The 18,271-nt window shown below is 43.7% G+C and overlaps 1 protein-coding gene across 7 annotated transcripts in view; it reads right to left on the bottom strand.

The window, feature by feature from the left end:
• TCF7L2 (transcription factor 7 like 2) overlaps positions 1-18,271 on the bottom strand; it is a 179,402-nt gene that overhangs the window by 19,576 nt on the left and 141,555 nt on the right. For all 7 annotated transcript variants that reach the window (XM_084264997.1, XM_084264998.1, XM_084264993.1 and 4 more), the window contains exons 5-7: positions 6,967-7,099; positions 4,735-4,837; positions 1,933-2,019 (exon numbers count right to left, since the gene is read on the bottom strand). In XM_084264997.1, the coding sequence (XP_084121123.1) occupies positions 1,933-2,019; positions 4,735-4,837; positions 6,967-7,099 (323 nt within the window). The remainder of the gene's footprint in view (positions 1-1,932; positions 2,020-4,734; positions 4,838-6,966; positions 7,100-18,271) is intronic.

The following is an 18,271-nucleotide window of genomic DNA, read 5'->3' as shown; positions in this document are numbered from 1 at the left end:
CTGGCTGTCTCAGGGGCTTCTCTCTTACTCACTCTCACTTTACTTCACTGTTGACATGTTTCTGTTAACTGGATGTCATCTGCCTGCCTTGATTTTATGCACAAGCAGTGGGATGCATTTTTCTGTGCAACAATTCTGCTTTGAGTTGCATTAGATTTGTCATTATTCTCTCATTTTCCCCTTGCACTTGTAACATTTCATCTATTCCTGCCTTATTTTTTGAGCCACGGTGCACCCACATTATGGTTTATACATGATCTTGCTCCCTTTGAAGCCAGCAGATTTCAGAGCCAGCCCTCGTCAGGAGAAGTGCCTGCTACCAATTTAGCAGGCTGAGGGCCCCGAGCTCCAACAACTCAATCTAAAGGGGGTCACAGGGTGGCACAAGCGAGTGTCAGCAAGTGCTGTTTAATTGCCAATCTAGGCTTCTCCATGGTGTTTAAAGTATAATGACCCATCACTTAATTCTGAGAAGTCCTGGCCCTGCTGCTGAATGGAATGAATATCAAAGGATGTGCTAGAACAGGGCAAGGAGCCTACATTTCCTATAACTGCCATAAGTATAATAGACCTCTACTTCTGTCGTCCCATTACCACAATAATGTATTTAATTTGCTGTGTACTCTTTTTAACTAGATACCTTTCATAAAGCCTATCTTGGGAATATAGCCTCCCCCCTCCCACATCTTCCCCCTCCCTCAAATGACTTGCCTCTCTAATAATAATTAAACTAAATCAAGCTCTACTTTGCCTCACACCATGCCTGCAAGTCTTTTATAGATATTAAAAAAGATTAAATGGAGGGAGGGAACCATTGTTTAAATTTGCAGCTTTCTCCCCAACCCAGGATTTTTTCTCCCCCATGCTGGGTCTATTAATTTCAAAAAAAAAAAAAAAAAAAAAAAAAAAAGGCTGATTTTCCAGTTGTCTTTCTATTTGCTGGAGCGACATGGGCAAATTTTCATTTTTTACTTTTACTCTACGTATCTAAAGCACACAACATGCTATTTCCTTACTCATTCAGTCATCAGCTCTAGTTATAAGTTTCCCTCTCTCAATGAGGCGTGTTTCCCCCCCCCCCCCAGTTTTTCCCTCCTTAAATCCTCTATACACCAACCTACACAAATTAAACTGCAGAGATGGAGAGGAAGGGACAGAGCAGGGAAGAGACGTGGAACCTTGCTATGTAATGCATGCTAATTTAATTATGTGCCATCATCAAAATGGATTAGCTGTTTCAGCCCATCAGGAAAGTCTAAACCTCCACCGATTTAATTAACCAGACTGAAAATCAGATGAACAGAAAATAAAACTATCATTAGGAGCAATTAGTGATTACTTAAACATAGTGCTGCCAACCAGTTTGTAAATAAAACTAGCAGCCCCTGGAAAATTAGATGGAATTAATTGGAGGTAGGGAGGGGGAGAAATATATACTTCTAAAGCTTTAGAGGGTCAGGCAGGCCCCTTTTATGTTGACTATCAGTGTTTGGAGCTTTGGTTGGGAAAAACATAGTGCAGTAACCTTCCTCCCAACTCTGCTTGAAGAACAGCCCTCCTCCCCCCCGAGCCTCCCCTCTCACACACAGAGCGCTGCTGTGGGTGACTGCCACCGAGAAAGCTAAAGGTGTCATGACTTCTCCTTCTTGCTTTTTCAACATCACATTCTCCCAGCTTTTTCATTTGGCTTTTAAAGATGACTTCCTGCTCCTCCATCTCTCCCTCAAAACCAAATTCTAGGGCACCCTCTTCTCATTGACTGGAAAAGTACCCCTTGTCCTCCCTTTCTCCGCCCCAACAGAAAACTAAGGATGACTGTTTAACTGAAGTGCTTTCAGAAATAAGCTTCCTAGATGAAACGCCCTCCTCTAAAGAGGGCGGCAGGAGGAGTTACATCTGCTCTCAATTCAGGACCTCAGCATTTGAACTCACCTTGACATGGAAGCATTGACGGTCAGAGCTGTTGGGTAAGGGTGGCGGAAACCCCCTGTCGTGATTGGGTACACTGGCTGACCTTGCCTGGCAAAAAAGAAGGGAAAGAAAGAATGAGAGAAAGAAAAAAGGGTTTAAAAAAAAAAACCCAAAACAAACAACAAAAAACTTCTCTCTGCACAGTAAGCTTTATTCTCATTTGATCAGAACAAAAATCTTGGGGATTGTACAGCAAGGATCAAAGGAAAGAAACACAGAACAATTTGAATGCCATAAATCTGATAGGAATGGCTAATTAAATTTTATAACCTCTGCTTATGTCAATAGAGACCCTCTCCCCAAGCTGAAACTAGGTGTTTTGTTGTAATAATTAAAGGCGAAGTCTCGCTTGCTTTAATGGAGCCATCACACTAATTGAGGGCTACACATCCAAAGGAAAACAATAATGAATGTAAATTTATACCAAAATAAAGTACAGTGAATCAAAGGACTTCAGTTGCGCTTTGGGCCTCTTTCGGTATTTAGATCTCGGTGAGAAAACATTAAATTAACAGAGCTTAATTTGTAGCCTTTTGTCAGATTAACAAGTGTTGACAAGAGTTACCGGGGGAGAGTCCCCAAGAAGTATTGTGGGTAACCAATAGACAATCACACCTCATTACAATAATTAAAAAATACAGCAACATGCAAAACAGCATCCTCATGAAAGACACACAACTTTTTCTGATTGAGGTTTGTCTGTGGTAGCTAGTTCTTTTTATCTGTCCTTCAAATATATCATCTGACTGGGCAGGATGCTTTCTGGGGGGGTACTATGCTGGAGACATCCAGGCCAGTTGGGTATCGATGGGCTGGGAAGTTGTTGGTGAAGCATGAGTGGCAGCAGGGAGGGAAACAAAAAACCTTGGGCCACTTCTGCAAAGTTGGCCGTGCTACTCTCCAACAGCAAAACCAAATGTGATGGTATCAACCTTGAATGAAAACCACTCAGGGGAGCTGTTAGAGCTATGGGTAGATAAGTATTCTTTGGGTATTGGCTTATCATAAACCAATGGTGATGTCAGAGTCTTCCCATGAAAGAGGAGCCCATCAGTACCTCCTTGATGAAACTAGCCACACATTGCAGCATTCGCATGGGTTGGGCAGCCATGACTGTCCATCAAGTAGGACAAACCTGTGTCTGCACACACACACACAAAAATGAAGGGTCCGAGGCACAGATGTGCAACGAGGCACAGGTCAACAACAGCATGGAATTTCTTCCCTATGCTTTCACATCTCATGTTACTGATTTCAGGCATTAGCTGAGTATATTTGTTTTAAATGCTGAGGCTGCTCCTGTGCAAACTTGAGCTAAGCAGTTGCAACAGGAGCTCGAGCTAGCTGTACTGCAGGTAGGCCCTGCAAGAAAGAAATAAAGGAGCCAACATGCATTCTACCAGCATTCACAGTGTCCTGCATTAAAAGGTAAATGACCACAAATGAGGAGGAACTTAAGATTTCAGAGAGCAATATTCTGGGGTTTTGTTCTGCTTGAGCTGTGCTCTTCCAGAGGAACTCGGGCCTCCTGCAGACAGCTGAAGAACAGGCTTCACCCTCAGGGTGGGAGAGCTTCTACCCAAACAAACTGCAGGACCACCCTGAGTGAAAGGGCAGCCTGCAAAGGGCTTGAAAGTTAGCTGCTGAGGTCTGAGCTCCAGTTCTCCTGCATCCACACCACTGTGCCTGTGAAAGGCCCCCAAAGCCTTTGACACAATCCCCCTCCCAGCTCAAGGGGCCTGCTCTCCTCAGGGTATGGACTCCTTACGGAGAGCAAACTTGTGGTGAGGCATTTTAGCACAACTGGCCAAGCAACCCCCAGTGCGAACAAACTATTTCTAGCTTTGGGGATTTAATTTCTAAGGAAATACAACCTCCCTACTATCATTGAGGCCTGTTATGTGAGAAAAAACATGGCAATAATCCTGATTTATAATGCGGACAACGGTTGTATCCAACAATACCAATGTATTTTCTAAGTGTTTAAACTAAATATACTGTTCAAAAGGCCTAGGTAGAGCCTATGTACACTATAAACCCATTGCAGAGATTGCAACAGAAGAAGAAAAGGAAAATAAGGACTCAGTTACTGGAGGGAACCTCATACCCGACAAGGCTCTGCAACTGGGATATGAGGAGCTGAAAAGAAAACAAAACCCCAAACTAACTTTCCACAGCTTTTTTTCTTAGCTGGTTTTAAAGTAAACTAATTCCTCTTTCTTGTTTGCAAGAAAATTCCATTCCTCAGATGCCAACTGCCCAGCCACGTCTCGACCAGGAATGTTGCTCGCTGGCCGATATAAAGCTCTACTGTTCCACAAGAAAAACAAAAGGGGTTTCAACAGGGAAGGCCAATGAAATTTAAAATTACACATTTATAGTGAGGATGGGCCTTGTAAAAAAAGAGTCCATGAGAACTACCCTGTGTGCCTCCAGAATCTGAAAAAAACCCCACCCCACGTGGTGCAGCGTTAAGGGCATTTCTGCAGAAGCATTTAAAATTCATGCTTCTTGAGTCATCAGCTGGTTGAGATGACATGCAAAGCTGTGCCCAACTGCCCTTGTTTGTTTAAGACCATGTGACCTGGGATAAGTTTTAATTAATCTTCATGAGGTGAGTAAATTCACAGCCACTTAATGAAGTAGCAGTTGACAAACAGACTTATCTCAATGCGCACACACACACATACACACACATAGTTTTTAACATAAATTTTACACATCAAAAAAGAAAAAGGAAATGAAAAAAATGGAACTCCTTACTGTGGTACTAACCATCCTAGCGGATGGGGGATTTGTCCTACAGTGCCCGGTGATAACGGATAGTAAGGAGATATGTCTGGAGGATGTGGAGGCCTTGGAATTCCTACAGAAGAGGAACATAAAACAGCGTTAGTATTGAGACACAGAAAGAAATAAAATGTAGGGGAAAAGCACATATGTTTCTAAATTGCTATCTAGTAATTTTTATTACAATACTTAAGGCTTCATTTTGGGTTTTCGAAGGCTGTTTCACTGTCTTTTTATAAAATGAGCCTCTTAGAACCTTGTTAAATGAGATTCAAACAGAAAAACACATCGTTCAATCCCTCAGCCACCTCTCCAATCAGAGATAACGATTTTGGTATTTAGGATGAGAATTTAGGAGTTTCTGCTATAGCTTTCTTGTGATGCTGGGCTCAGCGCTGTCTTAAACACTCAACAGAAAGATGTCCTTGTATCAACTCCACGGTTATTTTCGTCTCAATGTCACCAAAGGAGCACAGGCTCTACCCAGACATCGCCTGTGTACTCAACAGCTTGGCATTATTTCGAGGTAACATCCAAAATGAGCTACCAAGTCATTGTAACTGCAAATAATGTTTGCTTTTGAGCAAACCAAGGAAACCTTTCCGAACCCTAAGAACTGAGGGGAAAACCCCTGGAAGTGCTTCTTAAAACTGGGGGCAGGTGCTGAAGGTGTGTAGAGGAGGACAGAGAACCCATCCATTCTCTCTGAACCCAGTGCTGTTCCTACTTGGGAGAGTAGAAAACAGCTCCAGAAACAAGGCTTAAATCTTAATGCTCCTTACCTTAAGAGAAAGTAGGAATTACTTAGAGGAGTAAGGGTTACAAGACTGGGTCTTTCAATTAACAAGCCAGAGCACAATTACACAGCAGAAGCAAAATTAAAACAGAGAGCATTAAAAGGAAGGAGTACTGTATTCATGGTTAAAAACTATTTTTTCAAGTCACTCAGGAAGCTTTTAATCTCTAAATTAAATCTCCTTGTGTGACATTTTCATGCAGACATTGCTTTTTCTCCATTACAAAACCCAAACAGATTAACTGGGCTTTAACCATCCAGCGAGCTATTTGCACACTTGAAAGAATGTTCACAGAAGAAAAGTAAACAGTCTACAGACGTTAATCATATGTTTTACGATAACCATTTAAAAGCTATTCCCTGTCCTACCATTATTTAAATGAGAGGTTGACTATGCCATTCACTCGCAATACCCAGGGATGGCGAGAGGGATTCCTTTTAAGCCATGTGAAGTTAGCATTAAGCACAATTAAAAGGGGGCCCCAATTGAAGCACTGGGGGGGTGAAAACCAGCTAATGCACAGCCTCATTGATGGGCTGGACTTTAGATAAATTATCTGCATACGTTTGGGCTGACACAGAGCGATTCCTTTGATGTGAATTCAGTTTCTGATGTACTTTCCAATTAACTAGCTGGGATTTGGGTTAACAAAAACAAAACCGCTGTCACTAGGAACTCAATGAAGCCCAAAGAAAGAAGATTGACACTGTTTGACTTCTCCGGGCCCTTAGGTTAAACAGGGACTCTTAAAAAGTTAGAATAACATGTAAATTCTACTCTGTAACACCAATAAATCAAGTCAGGGCTTTACGCGGTGCTCTATATTCAAGAAGACTGCCCTTCAGGCTGAACTGAGAGTTGGGTAGACTTACATCGGGGAAAAGAGTTGCAAGCACAGAGCTGGAGCTAAGTAGTTAGAGTGGATGAAAATTCAACATTATAAGAGAAAAATGGCTGAACTCCTGACACAGAAACAATGGGATTTGGGGAATTAAAAGAGATTCATTCTGAAACCGGTCATGACCCACCACCTTTAAAATTCCAGCTGCAATTTTGTAAGTGCAGATCACAGAATGTACATGTTTAACTCTCTGGGTCATGCATGCAAACCAAGCACTTGGTAGATCGAACTACTAGGTGGGGTATCATGCTTGCAAAGAAACATACCTGTGAACGACCCCACACATGCAACTCTGGTGGCATCACCGTAAGTGCCCCTCTGAAGCCTAACTGGCTTGGAAAGAATTTATTTTGTCCATGTTTTTGCATGTGCTTGACATTTTACATGCCCGCTTTGGTGCTCTAAGATGGGAAATCCTTCTTCCCACACTCATTCCCCCTAATATACAAATTAGAGAAATCTACCCACCCACCTTCAAAAAAAAGCCCCGAACTACTTCCCACCTACCTGTTTTGGGATCTACGTCGGCTGGTAAGTGTGGAGGAGGGTTTCCCGGTGTGAAGTGCTCATTGCTGTACGTGATAAGCGGTGTAAGAGGGTGTACATGGTGTGGGTGCTGCACAACTGGCACTTTGTTAGACTGTTAAGAGAAGAAAAAAAAAAAAAAGGTCGACAGCGTTAGAGAGGAGTGCTGGGTGCTCCCTGCTGCAGCACGAGGCATGACATACAGAAATCTTAGTGCCCAGGATTTTGACAGGATCCTCAGACTTTTCCAGATCCTTTCCTGGCATCACCCTTGCAGTTTCCCCGCCCTGTTGCTTAAAACCTCCTCACACACTTTCCCCGCTGCTGAATTTCTTTAATGTTTTTGACCCATCATGCTCCTGGTATAGAGCAACAGCAATTCTTTAAATTTTGTTCCTTTTTTTTTAAATTTTATAATCTGGTTCACCTCGAAGATGCAGGCAGACTCTTCAGTGAGGGGCTGGCTGACAGAGTCCCCCATTTAATTAGCAAGAGACCCAAATGCTCACTGACCTGTAGGTCTTTTCCTTTCCCCTTCCTGTCCTCACTTTCAGTTCTGCATTTTACTGCTCATTGCAAATACTCCAGATAAAAAGCCTTTGTAGTGCTACAGTATTCCCTTCATCAGCAAGCATTAAGCTGACAAGCGATCACCTGCATATTTTATATATATATATTTTAGAAGAGCTGATTAATTATCAATTCATCACAGAGCTCTAATAAATGGAAACTGGATACTGATGAATTAGGCTACTAAAATATTCAGCTATATAAATAATGGCAAAAAACCCCAGATAAAGCCACTGAAATGAACGCTCTTATGGGGGAACAATCACGTAGATATCGTGAGGTTTTCCCTGTCACATTCTTTGCTCTGGGGGGAAAAAAAAATTAAATCTTTTCCTTAACACCAATAATAAAAAAAGAAAGGAGTGAATGAATGAAAGGAAAAGGCAGGCTGAACTGTAACTTACCCTTACAAGATCACAAAGAAAAAATTAAGCTGAAACAAGCGAACTGCTGGACCATTTACTGCGAGTAATCCAATTGCAAAAAACCCTATTCCCCATAGAGGATTTTCACTAAAATCCTACAACAGGGACATTTAACCAGATTAGGTACCAGCAAAGATAAAGAGGCTGGTATTAGATGATGAATGGATTAGAGTCAGGTTTCATTTTAGAATGTGTCTTCATTTCCTTTTATTACTTTAAGTAAGGAACAACTTGCATTAACATCAAGTAAAAGGAATCACATTAAAATAGAGTAGGGATACCGCAGCGGCCCCCAATAGCGCCGCTGCCGTTCAGGGTCTGCCCACTGCTCGCCCACCAGCACCCCCAAACACACGTGCCCCCACCATGCCACTTCAGAGCAGTTATTATCTGATCTCGGTTCGAGCTTCTCTTAAAAGCATTTCAAAAATAATTCAGTTATTCTATGGGAATGAGTTTCTAGACTGGGGGGAAGGAAGAGAGAAGACAGACTGAGTTTTACGAGGAAAAGAAATGTCAGTCCTCTCCTAAAGAAACAAGAAGTCCCTTCATTGTGCCTGGGTCAAGCTCAGCTTCAGATCTGACTCCTCCAACCACCCCCACCCCAGGAGGCTCCCTAGTCCCACCATACATTGCTATCTGACTCTCCCCTTTGGTAACCTGCAGAGAAAGTACACAACCAAGAGCAGCAAGCCAAAGAGCAGCGCTTATGCTTCCCACAACTTTTATCATATTACTGCTTGCAGCTCTTCCATGGAACAGTTCCCCTCAAATACCAAACTTGTCGCACACAAGAGTCCCACATCAAGTGGCCACAATGCAGGACAGAGCATGGCCGTGGCAGCCAGCACTATGAGTTTACAGCATGTTATGTTGGCTGGGTTGTTGGTTAGGTCTTCTGCCAGTTGTACAACCAAAGACAACTCTGGGCTGCACAGATACATGATGGTTTCTAATCAGAGGAGCTATGAGGATTTAGCCCCTTAACTCGAAAAGCCAATGGAGATGCTCTAACTCAGATTCTGTTCTCTTCCAAGTAAGCCAACCTAAGCAGTCCAAAAGTAACCAAAAGGTTTGGCAAGGGCTTCACGTAACAAACTGCATTATACATGATGCAAACTAGCAGGCAGCTTCTCAACAACACATGACATTATGTGCCAAACGACCACTTGATCCAGTTTGCAAGAAACAATCATATCAAATAAGAGGGACTTTTGTTGGCCAAGAATTGTGTGAACTCTTGCTGTTAGGTGACCCACAGTGTAGCTGGTGGCTACTGTAGCTCTTTGCTCTCCCAACTCTCATCACATCACTGCAAAAAACCCTCACTCAGATTCTGACAGACATTTGAGGCTTGTCTTCCACGGAAAGTTTGTTTTCCTAGAAACTGGAACTGGTTAGTTAAAACAACAAGTAAGTGGCAGAATAACATTAGAGGGTCAGGCTTAAGCCGACAAACAAGAAACAACATGCAAGAGGAAAGCTGGGCTTGCACGCCTCTATCACCAAAGCCAGATATACCATAGGAGGTTACATGCAAACTGTGGGAAACTACCACCCAGTGCTTTGATACACCAAGACCTGCTGCAGGATGTCTACAAAACAGCCCAAGTGATAAATTATTATTTATATAATATTACTATTTATTGTATTTTACTTAAGACCTTTCAGGGAAAGATAAAAAGAAAAAGGAAGGTTTAAAAAGTCATTAACCAAGAGTTTGAACCTCAGTTTGCAAACTTTTCCCCAGGTAAGTTGTTTTTATTTGGGCAACTGCTCTGCAGTCAGACAATTCACATAAAGGTACTGGGTGTAAGGGTAGGCTACTTTTTCATCACTCTGATGATGCTGGAGCAGAGGTGTGGGGATATACGTACTCAAAAATATGTCTCTGGCACAGAGGAGTGTGATCCTCTGCCCCTGCAAATCGGCCTGCACCTTTATTGCTACCCTGGGCTCGGTTTGCATTCTGTTGTGTGCTGCTTCTCACACATGGGGAGAAGAGACCTGAACTCACTCAGAGCAGCACACGCAGTTTGCGAGCCAAGCTAATCATGCACAACACGCTAAATAAGCTGCTCTTCAAAAGCAGCATTCCTGAAGTTAACTAAGCTTCCTTGGAAAAGAGAAAAAGGACTAGCAGGGAAAGAGCAGGATTAATCCTGCGCATGCATCTTCCTTTGAAGTCAATAGGAGCTCTGTCTGAGTAACAAGTGTGGTCCTAACCCCATCCACTGGCAATGAAAGGTAAACCACAGCAGCCATCAATAGGAGACACCTATTAGATGACCTTAGCCATCCCCCTGCTAAAGGACTTTCTCCAATATACATTCGCCAGTACTTTATCAAGGGCAGTTTTAAGCTAAAAGCCATTGTGAGATGCAGGAATTTCTCTGGCAACTTGAAGAACTCCATTTATGGCTACAACAGTCAAGGAAAGCGGAGCTGCACCGGTGCACGCAGATCGCACCAGGGCATGCGGTGACAGGACGGGAACAAGCAGAGGTTTCTAGAGAGAAATCCCAGCATCTACAAAGTACCAAGTCATCTGCTGATAAATCACTGCTCTCCACTGAAAGCTGAGGTCTCGTATGCTGGGTTAGAGGGCACGGTAAAGAATCGCAAAAAACCAACAGAAGTTTGCTTTTCTTGATAACCCCTGCCTGAAGCAAACCAGAGGAAATTGTCCCCATAGGGACTCAACTACTAAATCTCTCAATGTGAATTTGAAATGCTTCTGGGAGTGCTTAAACACAGATGACTTTAAGCAATAATAGAGCTCTGGAATGAAACAACAACAACAACAAACAACCCCAAACCAAAACCAATCCACAACAAATTTTGGACTGCTATATGTTTGAGTGGGATGCTGCGATCCATTCAGCCTAAGTTCTGATCGGTGCCTTTAGGGAACAAAAAAAAAATCTGAACTTCAGATTTAAACTGCAGGGGATTGTGTGTATAAATTGCTGTGTATTAGTCTTTGTTGCATGGTAAGGACATTTCATTAACAGGATGAAAGATGCTTCTATGCACAGACAGCCCAATTTAATACACCCCACTGATGAATACCCCCCATTTATTGAAGAAGTTAATACATGCTGTATAAATCAATAGTTGCTAAGTCTCTGAAAGCAACGTAAGACTTGCACGAGATGAAACATTCTATTGTTGAGCACACAAAGAAAAAACAACCTTTAAATAGGAAGAGTTTGTTACTTCAATTTCTGTTTGCAAATTCATAGCCTGTTTGGCTTTGGTAATAAAAACATGGTATCAACTCAAAGTCGGAGAAAAAATACACCAGGGAGGCCAGAGGATTTCTCTTTGCTGGGATAACACAGTTTTTAGTAAAAGCAGGTCTGCAGGAAAAGCCACCCAGGCTGAAAATAAGCCACCACGCCATTGCAGCATCTAAGCTGCCAAAGCCTTCGGCCTCCTCCAATCAACCGGTGAAAGATTCCTCTCCGCTGGCTTCGTCCCCAGCCGAGCAGCCAAGGGCAGGGCAGGGGGGGATGATGCTCCTGCCCCAGCACAGCCGGGAACTCTGGTGGCACAGCTCCCGTGTGCACAGCCAGGGAGAGATTCCCCTTTCCCTTCCCCGGCTCGGACGACCCTTGAAGTGTATCAAAGCCTCGAGTCCTTCTTGGGAGGCAGGGATGTGGTACAGCCCACCGGGCACCCCCAACCCAGAAGGTGGCTCAGCCTCGGGCACTTGCATCCCTCCCCTTACTCCACAGAGAAGGAAGGAGAGTTGCCCATTCACCTTAAAACCTATTAATCAACAGACACTGAAAACAAATGGAGCTAGAGCTCCGCCTGCCTTTTCTGCCACGTCCTCCTCTTTCCCATTGCTTTCCCTTTCTGCCGAAGAAAGATGGGCCCTGAAAGTGCCTTTATGGGCCTAATACAATAAAACAAAAGAGGCACAGAAGAGGGTTTGTCAGCCTTTTCCCCTCCTCCAGGGTGGATGCAGAAGGTCGACAGTGGTCTCAAATTAGCAGGCCCTCCTGGAGTTGCTCCCTGGGCTTAGCAACGGGTACCATTCAATACTAGTTCACATTAAAAAATAGGTTTATAACTTGTCTCACTGTATTTTCCAGCTGGTGCTATTGCAGTTATGCTTACTGTGGCCAGTGAAATGCTAACAGATGTTTCTGAGCAGCTCTGCAGCTCCAAAGAGGAGTTTCTTTTTTTCTAAAGGTTGATCTGTCCTTGGTTCTGTCTAGGATTGACACCCCTCCACCCCACAAGGGAAAATTAAGTTGTAAGAAAAAGCAAATCCCAAAATATTGCTGTAAACATTGAAGTCATCTTCTCTTTCCAGCCAGGGTCACCAGCACCCAAAGCAGAGCACTCATCAGTAAGCACCACTCCGACCCCAGGGACCACCCACATCAGCAAGCTGCTCTGGGTGGCACCCCAAACTTCTACAAGGAAGCTGCAAACCATTCAGGTTAGCTGAAAACCTAAAGCCAACCAAACCCACCAGCTTTATGCAACTTGGTCCTCATCCCCTACTGAAGCATAAAAAAGCAATGCCAGTGATGAAGCATTTCCCGGGGAAAAAATAATAAATCAAAGATTTAAATTTTACCCAGCCCAGTCTAGCTAGTGAGGTCATCGTTTATTTTTCTAAGGATGCTTTCACACCTGACTAAGCATTTTCTCCTGAAAACTACTTCCCCTTGCTCCATTATGGCTGATACAGTGGCCTGAGCCCTTTCAGAGTTTAATGTAGCTGATTTCTGCCTAAGGTCCTGCCCTGAGCTAACTGCCCATTGTAGAGGGAGACAAGGCCTCCATTGATAATCACAACTGCCCTGCTAAAAAAAAAAAGGCTCATTTTCTTCTCTCACACAAATGATGACAGGACCACTGACAACCATGTGCTGGGACAATACCCACCCCACCCCCCCACCCCCAGACAGAGCTTGACACCCCCACCCCTTAAAAAAAAAAAAAAGGTGGGGGGACACATCACAAGGCTTTTGCATCCTTGTGCTTCTTTACCCACCCTGACCACTTCCCAGCAAGCTCCTACCTGCTTCTGCGAGCACTCCTGGCTTGAAAAAAAGACAAAAACTGAACACAAAACCAAACCCAACCCTTCCTCTATTAGCAATCTGTCAGCCAAAACAACAAAATCAGCTTCCTGGCTTTAAGTGTCCAGCAATTCATTCAAGAAATGAAACGTTTTCTCCCACACCCTCCCCTTAACTATGATGAAGTGCCCCCCGCGTACTGGAGCACTAAGCCACCCTGCTTGACATTTTCAGCATCCTTCCTGTAAGGGAGCGAAGGTACTGAGGGTGAAGGGGGTGGGGGAAGAGAGGATTTAAGATGTTCAGGAAATTTCCACTTAATTTCGCCAAAAGGCAATTACACAAAATGATCTGGTGACAATTAGCAAACGCCAAATCCTCTAACCTTAAAAGGGTAGGAACTGGGGGTTAGCTATTTAATTACTGCCCATTAGTTCTTATGCAGGAGAATTAAAAAACACTACTAGTAAAACATTAAGTGTGTGCACACTTTGCTCTCAAAGCTGCTGCACCTGTAATATCGCTGCTGTAATATTGCTGCATTGGCATTTGGGTGGATTTCTGGCTTTTTAAGGAAAAAAAAAAAGAAAGAAAGTTGAGGTTTTAAGTACAAATTAAGTGCTGCATTTGTGGACCACGTGGTGTTACTCTCATGTCAGGCCAGACCTGGACAAGCACCTGCTTAGACACAGCCGAATGTTTTCAGATCCTTTGGCATCACTTGAAATTACACTGACGCCAGTTAGATTTTACCTCACTCATTCTCTTAATGCTTTATTGATAAAGGGAAAGCACTCTGCTGCATCTGCTCTGCCTGATCTCGCCATACAAATCTGGATACCAGTCACCTCAGTCTGTAGCCCAGGAACTGTGGCCTGTGCACACCCAGACAAGCCTTATGCTTTATCTCAAAATTACAGAAAATTTGATCAACAGGTGGACTTCCCCGAACAAGGAGGCCAGGGCACGCTTAGACTCCCAAGTTTCAGCACCACTGAGATGCTCAGATCTATTTCTTCCATCACACAAAAGGAAAAAGACACAGCTCCTTCCCCATCCTGACACATACTCGGTGCTTTCTTAGCAGACTTTAATTACCAGGCATTATTTCTTTAGAGCAGACAAGCCTTCCTTCACATCTAACAAGGCAAAAGGCAGAACCACTTTCCATATGTTAGATTAAAACCAAAACCCACCATTCTCATAAACAGTACCACCAGCACAAGGTGTGCTGGATACACCACCACTACTAAGCAAAGAGACTGGTGAAACCTGAGCAGGTCTTCAAGAAACTGTCCAGAACATAAGAGGAGGTGGGGGGGTGGAAAGGGGAGAGACAGTGTGCAGTAATGCAAGAACAGAAAGATGGGACGAAGGGACAAGTGAATACAAGCAGAAGGGTGCTTAGAAATGCCCTGACAGACGCGATTCGTTACGTGCTTTGTATGACTCCTGGCAATGCAATTTTACTTACTGCCTAGCATTCTCTGAAATGCCACACTATAAACAGCTTCAATTCCCACACATAAATCGCCTATTTCAGCACCAGACACACACTGTAGGAGAAAAAGCTCCTCTGATTTTGTCAGGGTACACGCGACAGTAAAAACTTGAACATGAGGCTGTTAAAAAACTGCAAGAAATGAAAAGGGGAAAAAAAAGTAGCATGCATTCCTATACCCACTGGTATTTAGCAATTTTGGTAGTAACAGCATCATTAAAAAACTAACATGCACATACAAGCCTCGATACACAAAGCCAAGTTGTCCGTACAGCTTTTTAAAATGCAGTATTCACCAATTATAGCGGGCTGGGCTCAATACTGATACACAACGTATTATCAAATATATATTAATAGCTTAACAAACAAAGCTCTAAGAAAAACCGCTTTCAGTTTTTCATGTGCTAGAAACAATACATGCTGCCACGAAACACATCGAACGATGAAATTAAGTACGGCCAGAAAAATATTTTTCAATAAATTCAACAAAGTTTCCCTAAAACATGGGATGCTAAATGCATGTCAGAACTGAAACACCTTGCAAATATTTTGGAAGAAAAGAAACAGGCACATTTATACAGCGCTGTCAGGCCTTTCGCCCCCAAATCCCAATAAAAAGAATTCTTCTAAAGGTAACACGCTTACGAGATCCCCTCCCCAGCTACGTAAAACCCGTGTATGCAACAACATGCAGTGAAAGAACAAACATCTAAATAACTGTCCTTTTATATTAATTCATTTTAGGTGAATCCAGCTGAATTATATCCCCTGTTTTATACAAGAAAAGGCAAATAAAACGACTAAGCTACTCAGGCAAAGGTAGCACAGAGTACCGAAGTGACAGAAATCTTCCTCCTGGACCGAGCACCCTCTAAGTAAGCCTGGCAGAGTCAGAAACCAGCAGAAAACTCAAGACTCCCAACAAAACCTCCAGTGCAAATGAAACTCTTTCTAAAATTCTAATATACATCTCTGTTTTCTGCTTATAATTAAGGGTGATGTACAGACCTGGCTGAGGGGTAGGTTTACTTTCTGCAATACGTATTAATAGGAGGGAAAAAAATAAAATAGAAGTCTCATGGACTTCTGGCAACGAACACAGAACCAGTGTCAAAACACATGCTAGCTCATATTTATCAATGTTCAGGATAATTTTGCATATTCCTTTATCGCCGGGTGAAATAATTTTCATGTAGCATCCCTGAAATTTTCATCTTTCACATTACAGCTGAGTTTTCTGGAGAATTCAGAAAATTTAACCGAGTGTCAACCAAAAGCACCCAATTAAAAACCACTCTGCACTATTTTTAATAATTAAAAACAGGAAAAAAAAAGAAAAACAAAAATCATTCTGCATATGTCAAGAGTTAAACCACTCCATCTCCAAACCCCTTTAACTGTATGTTCCCTGCCACCAACCAACTTTTGTTTCTCCTTTTTTTAAAAAAAAAAAAAATGAACCCAAACCAAACATCTTTACCTTCATGGTTTCAGAGTTAAGGAAATATCGTACTGAACTGCAGAAAGCTTTGAAGTGGCCCCCTCCGCCCCAAAGGAGAAAAAGAAAAGAAAAGCTAGTGATGTCATGGTCACTGTGTGAATGTGTGACTGCGGATGTAACACACAGCTAATACACGCGCACACACTTCTCCCTCGCTGGTAACCATTGTTCAGCATCCAGAAATCAGCCCCTGAAACCTGCTTGTACACCAGACTCTGAACCTCCCCCCCTTTCCTCAGCCCCCCCCCAAACACACCCTGATCCCACCCTGGATGCATGAGGAAAAAGAAATTCTTCCCCTCACCCCCCCACCACACACACACACACACACAAAACCCCCCTGGCTTTCTGTAAACCAAACCCCAAAATCAGGCGGAGAGAAGGGCAAAGAGGAGGAGTGCAACAACTCTGCCCCGCTGCACCATTGTGTCGCGACAACACGGCGCTCTGCCGCACGCTCCTCACCACAGCTGTAAAATTAAAGTGTCATCGAAAAGTCCCGCTTCCCCCTACTAAAAAAGACGATTACCATAAAATAAATAAATAAAATCAACGTCGCTAACAAAGGTCACAGCTGGAGATGCTCGCATGATTTCTTCCCCCTCCCTTTTCTTTTCTTTCTTTTTTTTTTTTTTTTCTTATCCTGGTTCCACACAGGAGGAAAGAAAAGGAGAGGGAGAGAGGGGGAGAGGGAGAGAAGTCACATCAGAAGTTCAATGGTCAAGACAGAAAGCGCGCAGACAGAAAGTACTACTCACCCAGCAATTCAAATTGAGATGCCAGCAGCCGAACTGCTGGAAGAGAGAGAACCCAGAGGCAAGCGCTCCTCCTTTACCACTCAAATCTTCCATTCCCACTAAAATTGCATCCCTCGGGTACATAACAGCTTTGTCTTTCCTTCTCTTAACCTCAAAAACTTTTTTCTTTACTGTCTAGATGCCAATTGTGCTGGCTTTGTATTATTTTCCTTGCAGCTTTTCGCTCTTTTTCTTTCCCCGCTTCCACACACACCCCCCCTCCCCTTCACTTAAAGTACTGGAAAAGCTGTCTTAAAAGATCAAGATGTCTCCAGTTTTTTGGCCTGGTGTTTTCTGAATGCTCAAAATCCACTGTCATGTTGGCTGTGAGAAGTGTCTTATTTCCAAATTGTCGGCTGTGGTTATCAAATTTTAGAGAAGCCTCCTCTCTTTTCCAACATAGCACTTTACCATCATCCTTCCAGGGAGTGGGGAAAAGACTTTTCCCCCCCCTACGCAGGTATGTCTGCTCAGAAGAGCTAAAAAGCAGTTACCTTGGAAATCAGTGACAATGCTACTACAACCCAGGTTGCACAGGTATTATTACTAAGTGCAGCGAGGAAACGCCGGCCGGCCGTGAGGGAGCATGATCAGTTAAGTGTGGCAAGCAGTCACTTTATCTGCAAGATTGTCAAATCCCTCAAAACAAATTTCTTAGGGGGAGAGCCGTAAGGAAAGTATATTTTCTTGTCATTGTAACACTGAGGTGACATTTGGCAGACCTTTACCATTAGCTCCGGTCTCTCTCCCCCACGCCCCCCCCTTAGCATTTAATATTTCTGTAAACCACTGACCCCGCTGTAACAGCGATGCGAGGGGAGCGTCGAGATCGCGAGCGGTACGATGCCCTGGCTATTGTATTTTCCCAAGCTGCTCCCGAGTGATAATAAACAGGGGTACCCAGAGAGCATCGCTGAACTGAGCAAGGGTGAAGCCTTCTCCCCTGCGCCTCGCTCTTGCCTCTGAGAGCAGCGAGACGCCCGCTTCCTAAATCTGAGCTGGGTACCGAGGGCAAAGCGCAGCATCCGAGTTCACTAAGAGTCAGCTTCTCATCTCTTATTTATCCCTCTCCCTAAAGTTGCAAAGTAGTTACTCTGCGACCGGGGCAAATGTCACGGAGGGTGGTTGAAGGGCGAATAATTAGGAAACCGCGGCCGCGTTCTTCCCTTCCTCACTTCCCATGCGAGTTCGTTAACGCCGAGGGATGCTGCGCGCAGGGAGAGCCATCGCCATGTGGGACGGACGGACGAGGCGCTGAAGGGGACCAGTTGCAAACACTCGTCTTCCCCGCGCACATCTGGGTGACTCACGCGAGCGAGTTCAGCCCCCCCGCCCCCCTCCCCCCAAATAAACAACAGAACTCAATAAATATAGGAAGACATTAGAACTGATTCAAACAGGGGGGCCTCGAGTGGTTCCAGGTTTGCTCGTTAAGCAGCAGTTTAATC

Source organism: Gallinula chloropus (genome assembly GCF_964237585.1).
Source record: "Gallinula chloropus genome assembly, chromosome: 5".
Classification (NCBI taxonomy): Eukaryota; Metazoa; Chordata; class Aves; order Gruiformes; family Rallidae; genus Gallinula; species Gallinula chloropus.
Note: the sequence above shows the minus strand (reverse complement) of the source record. Positions and strands in the feature narration are given on the sequence as shown.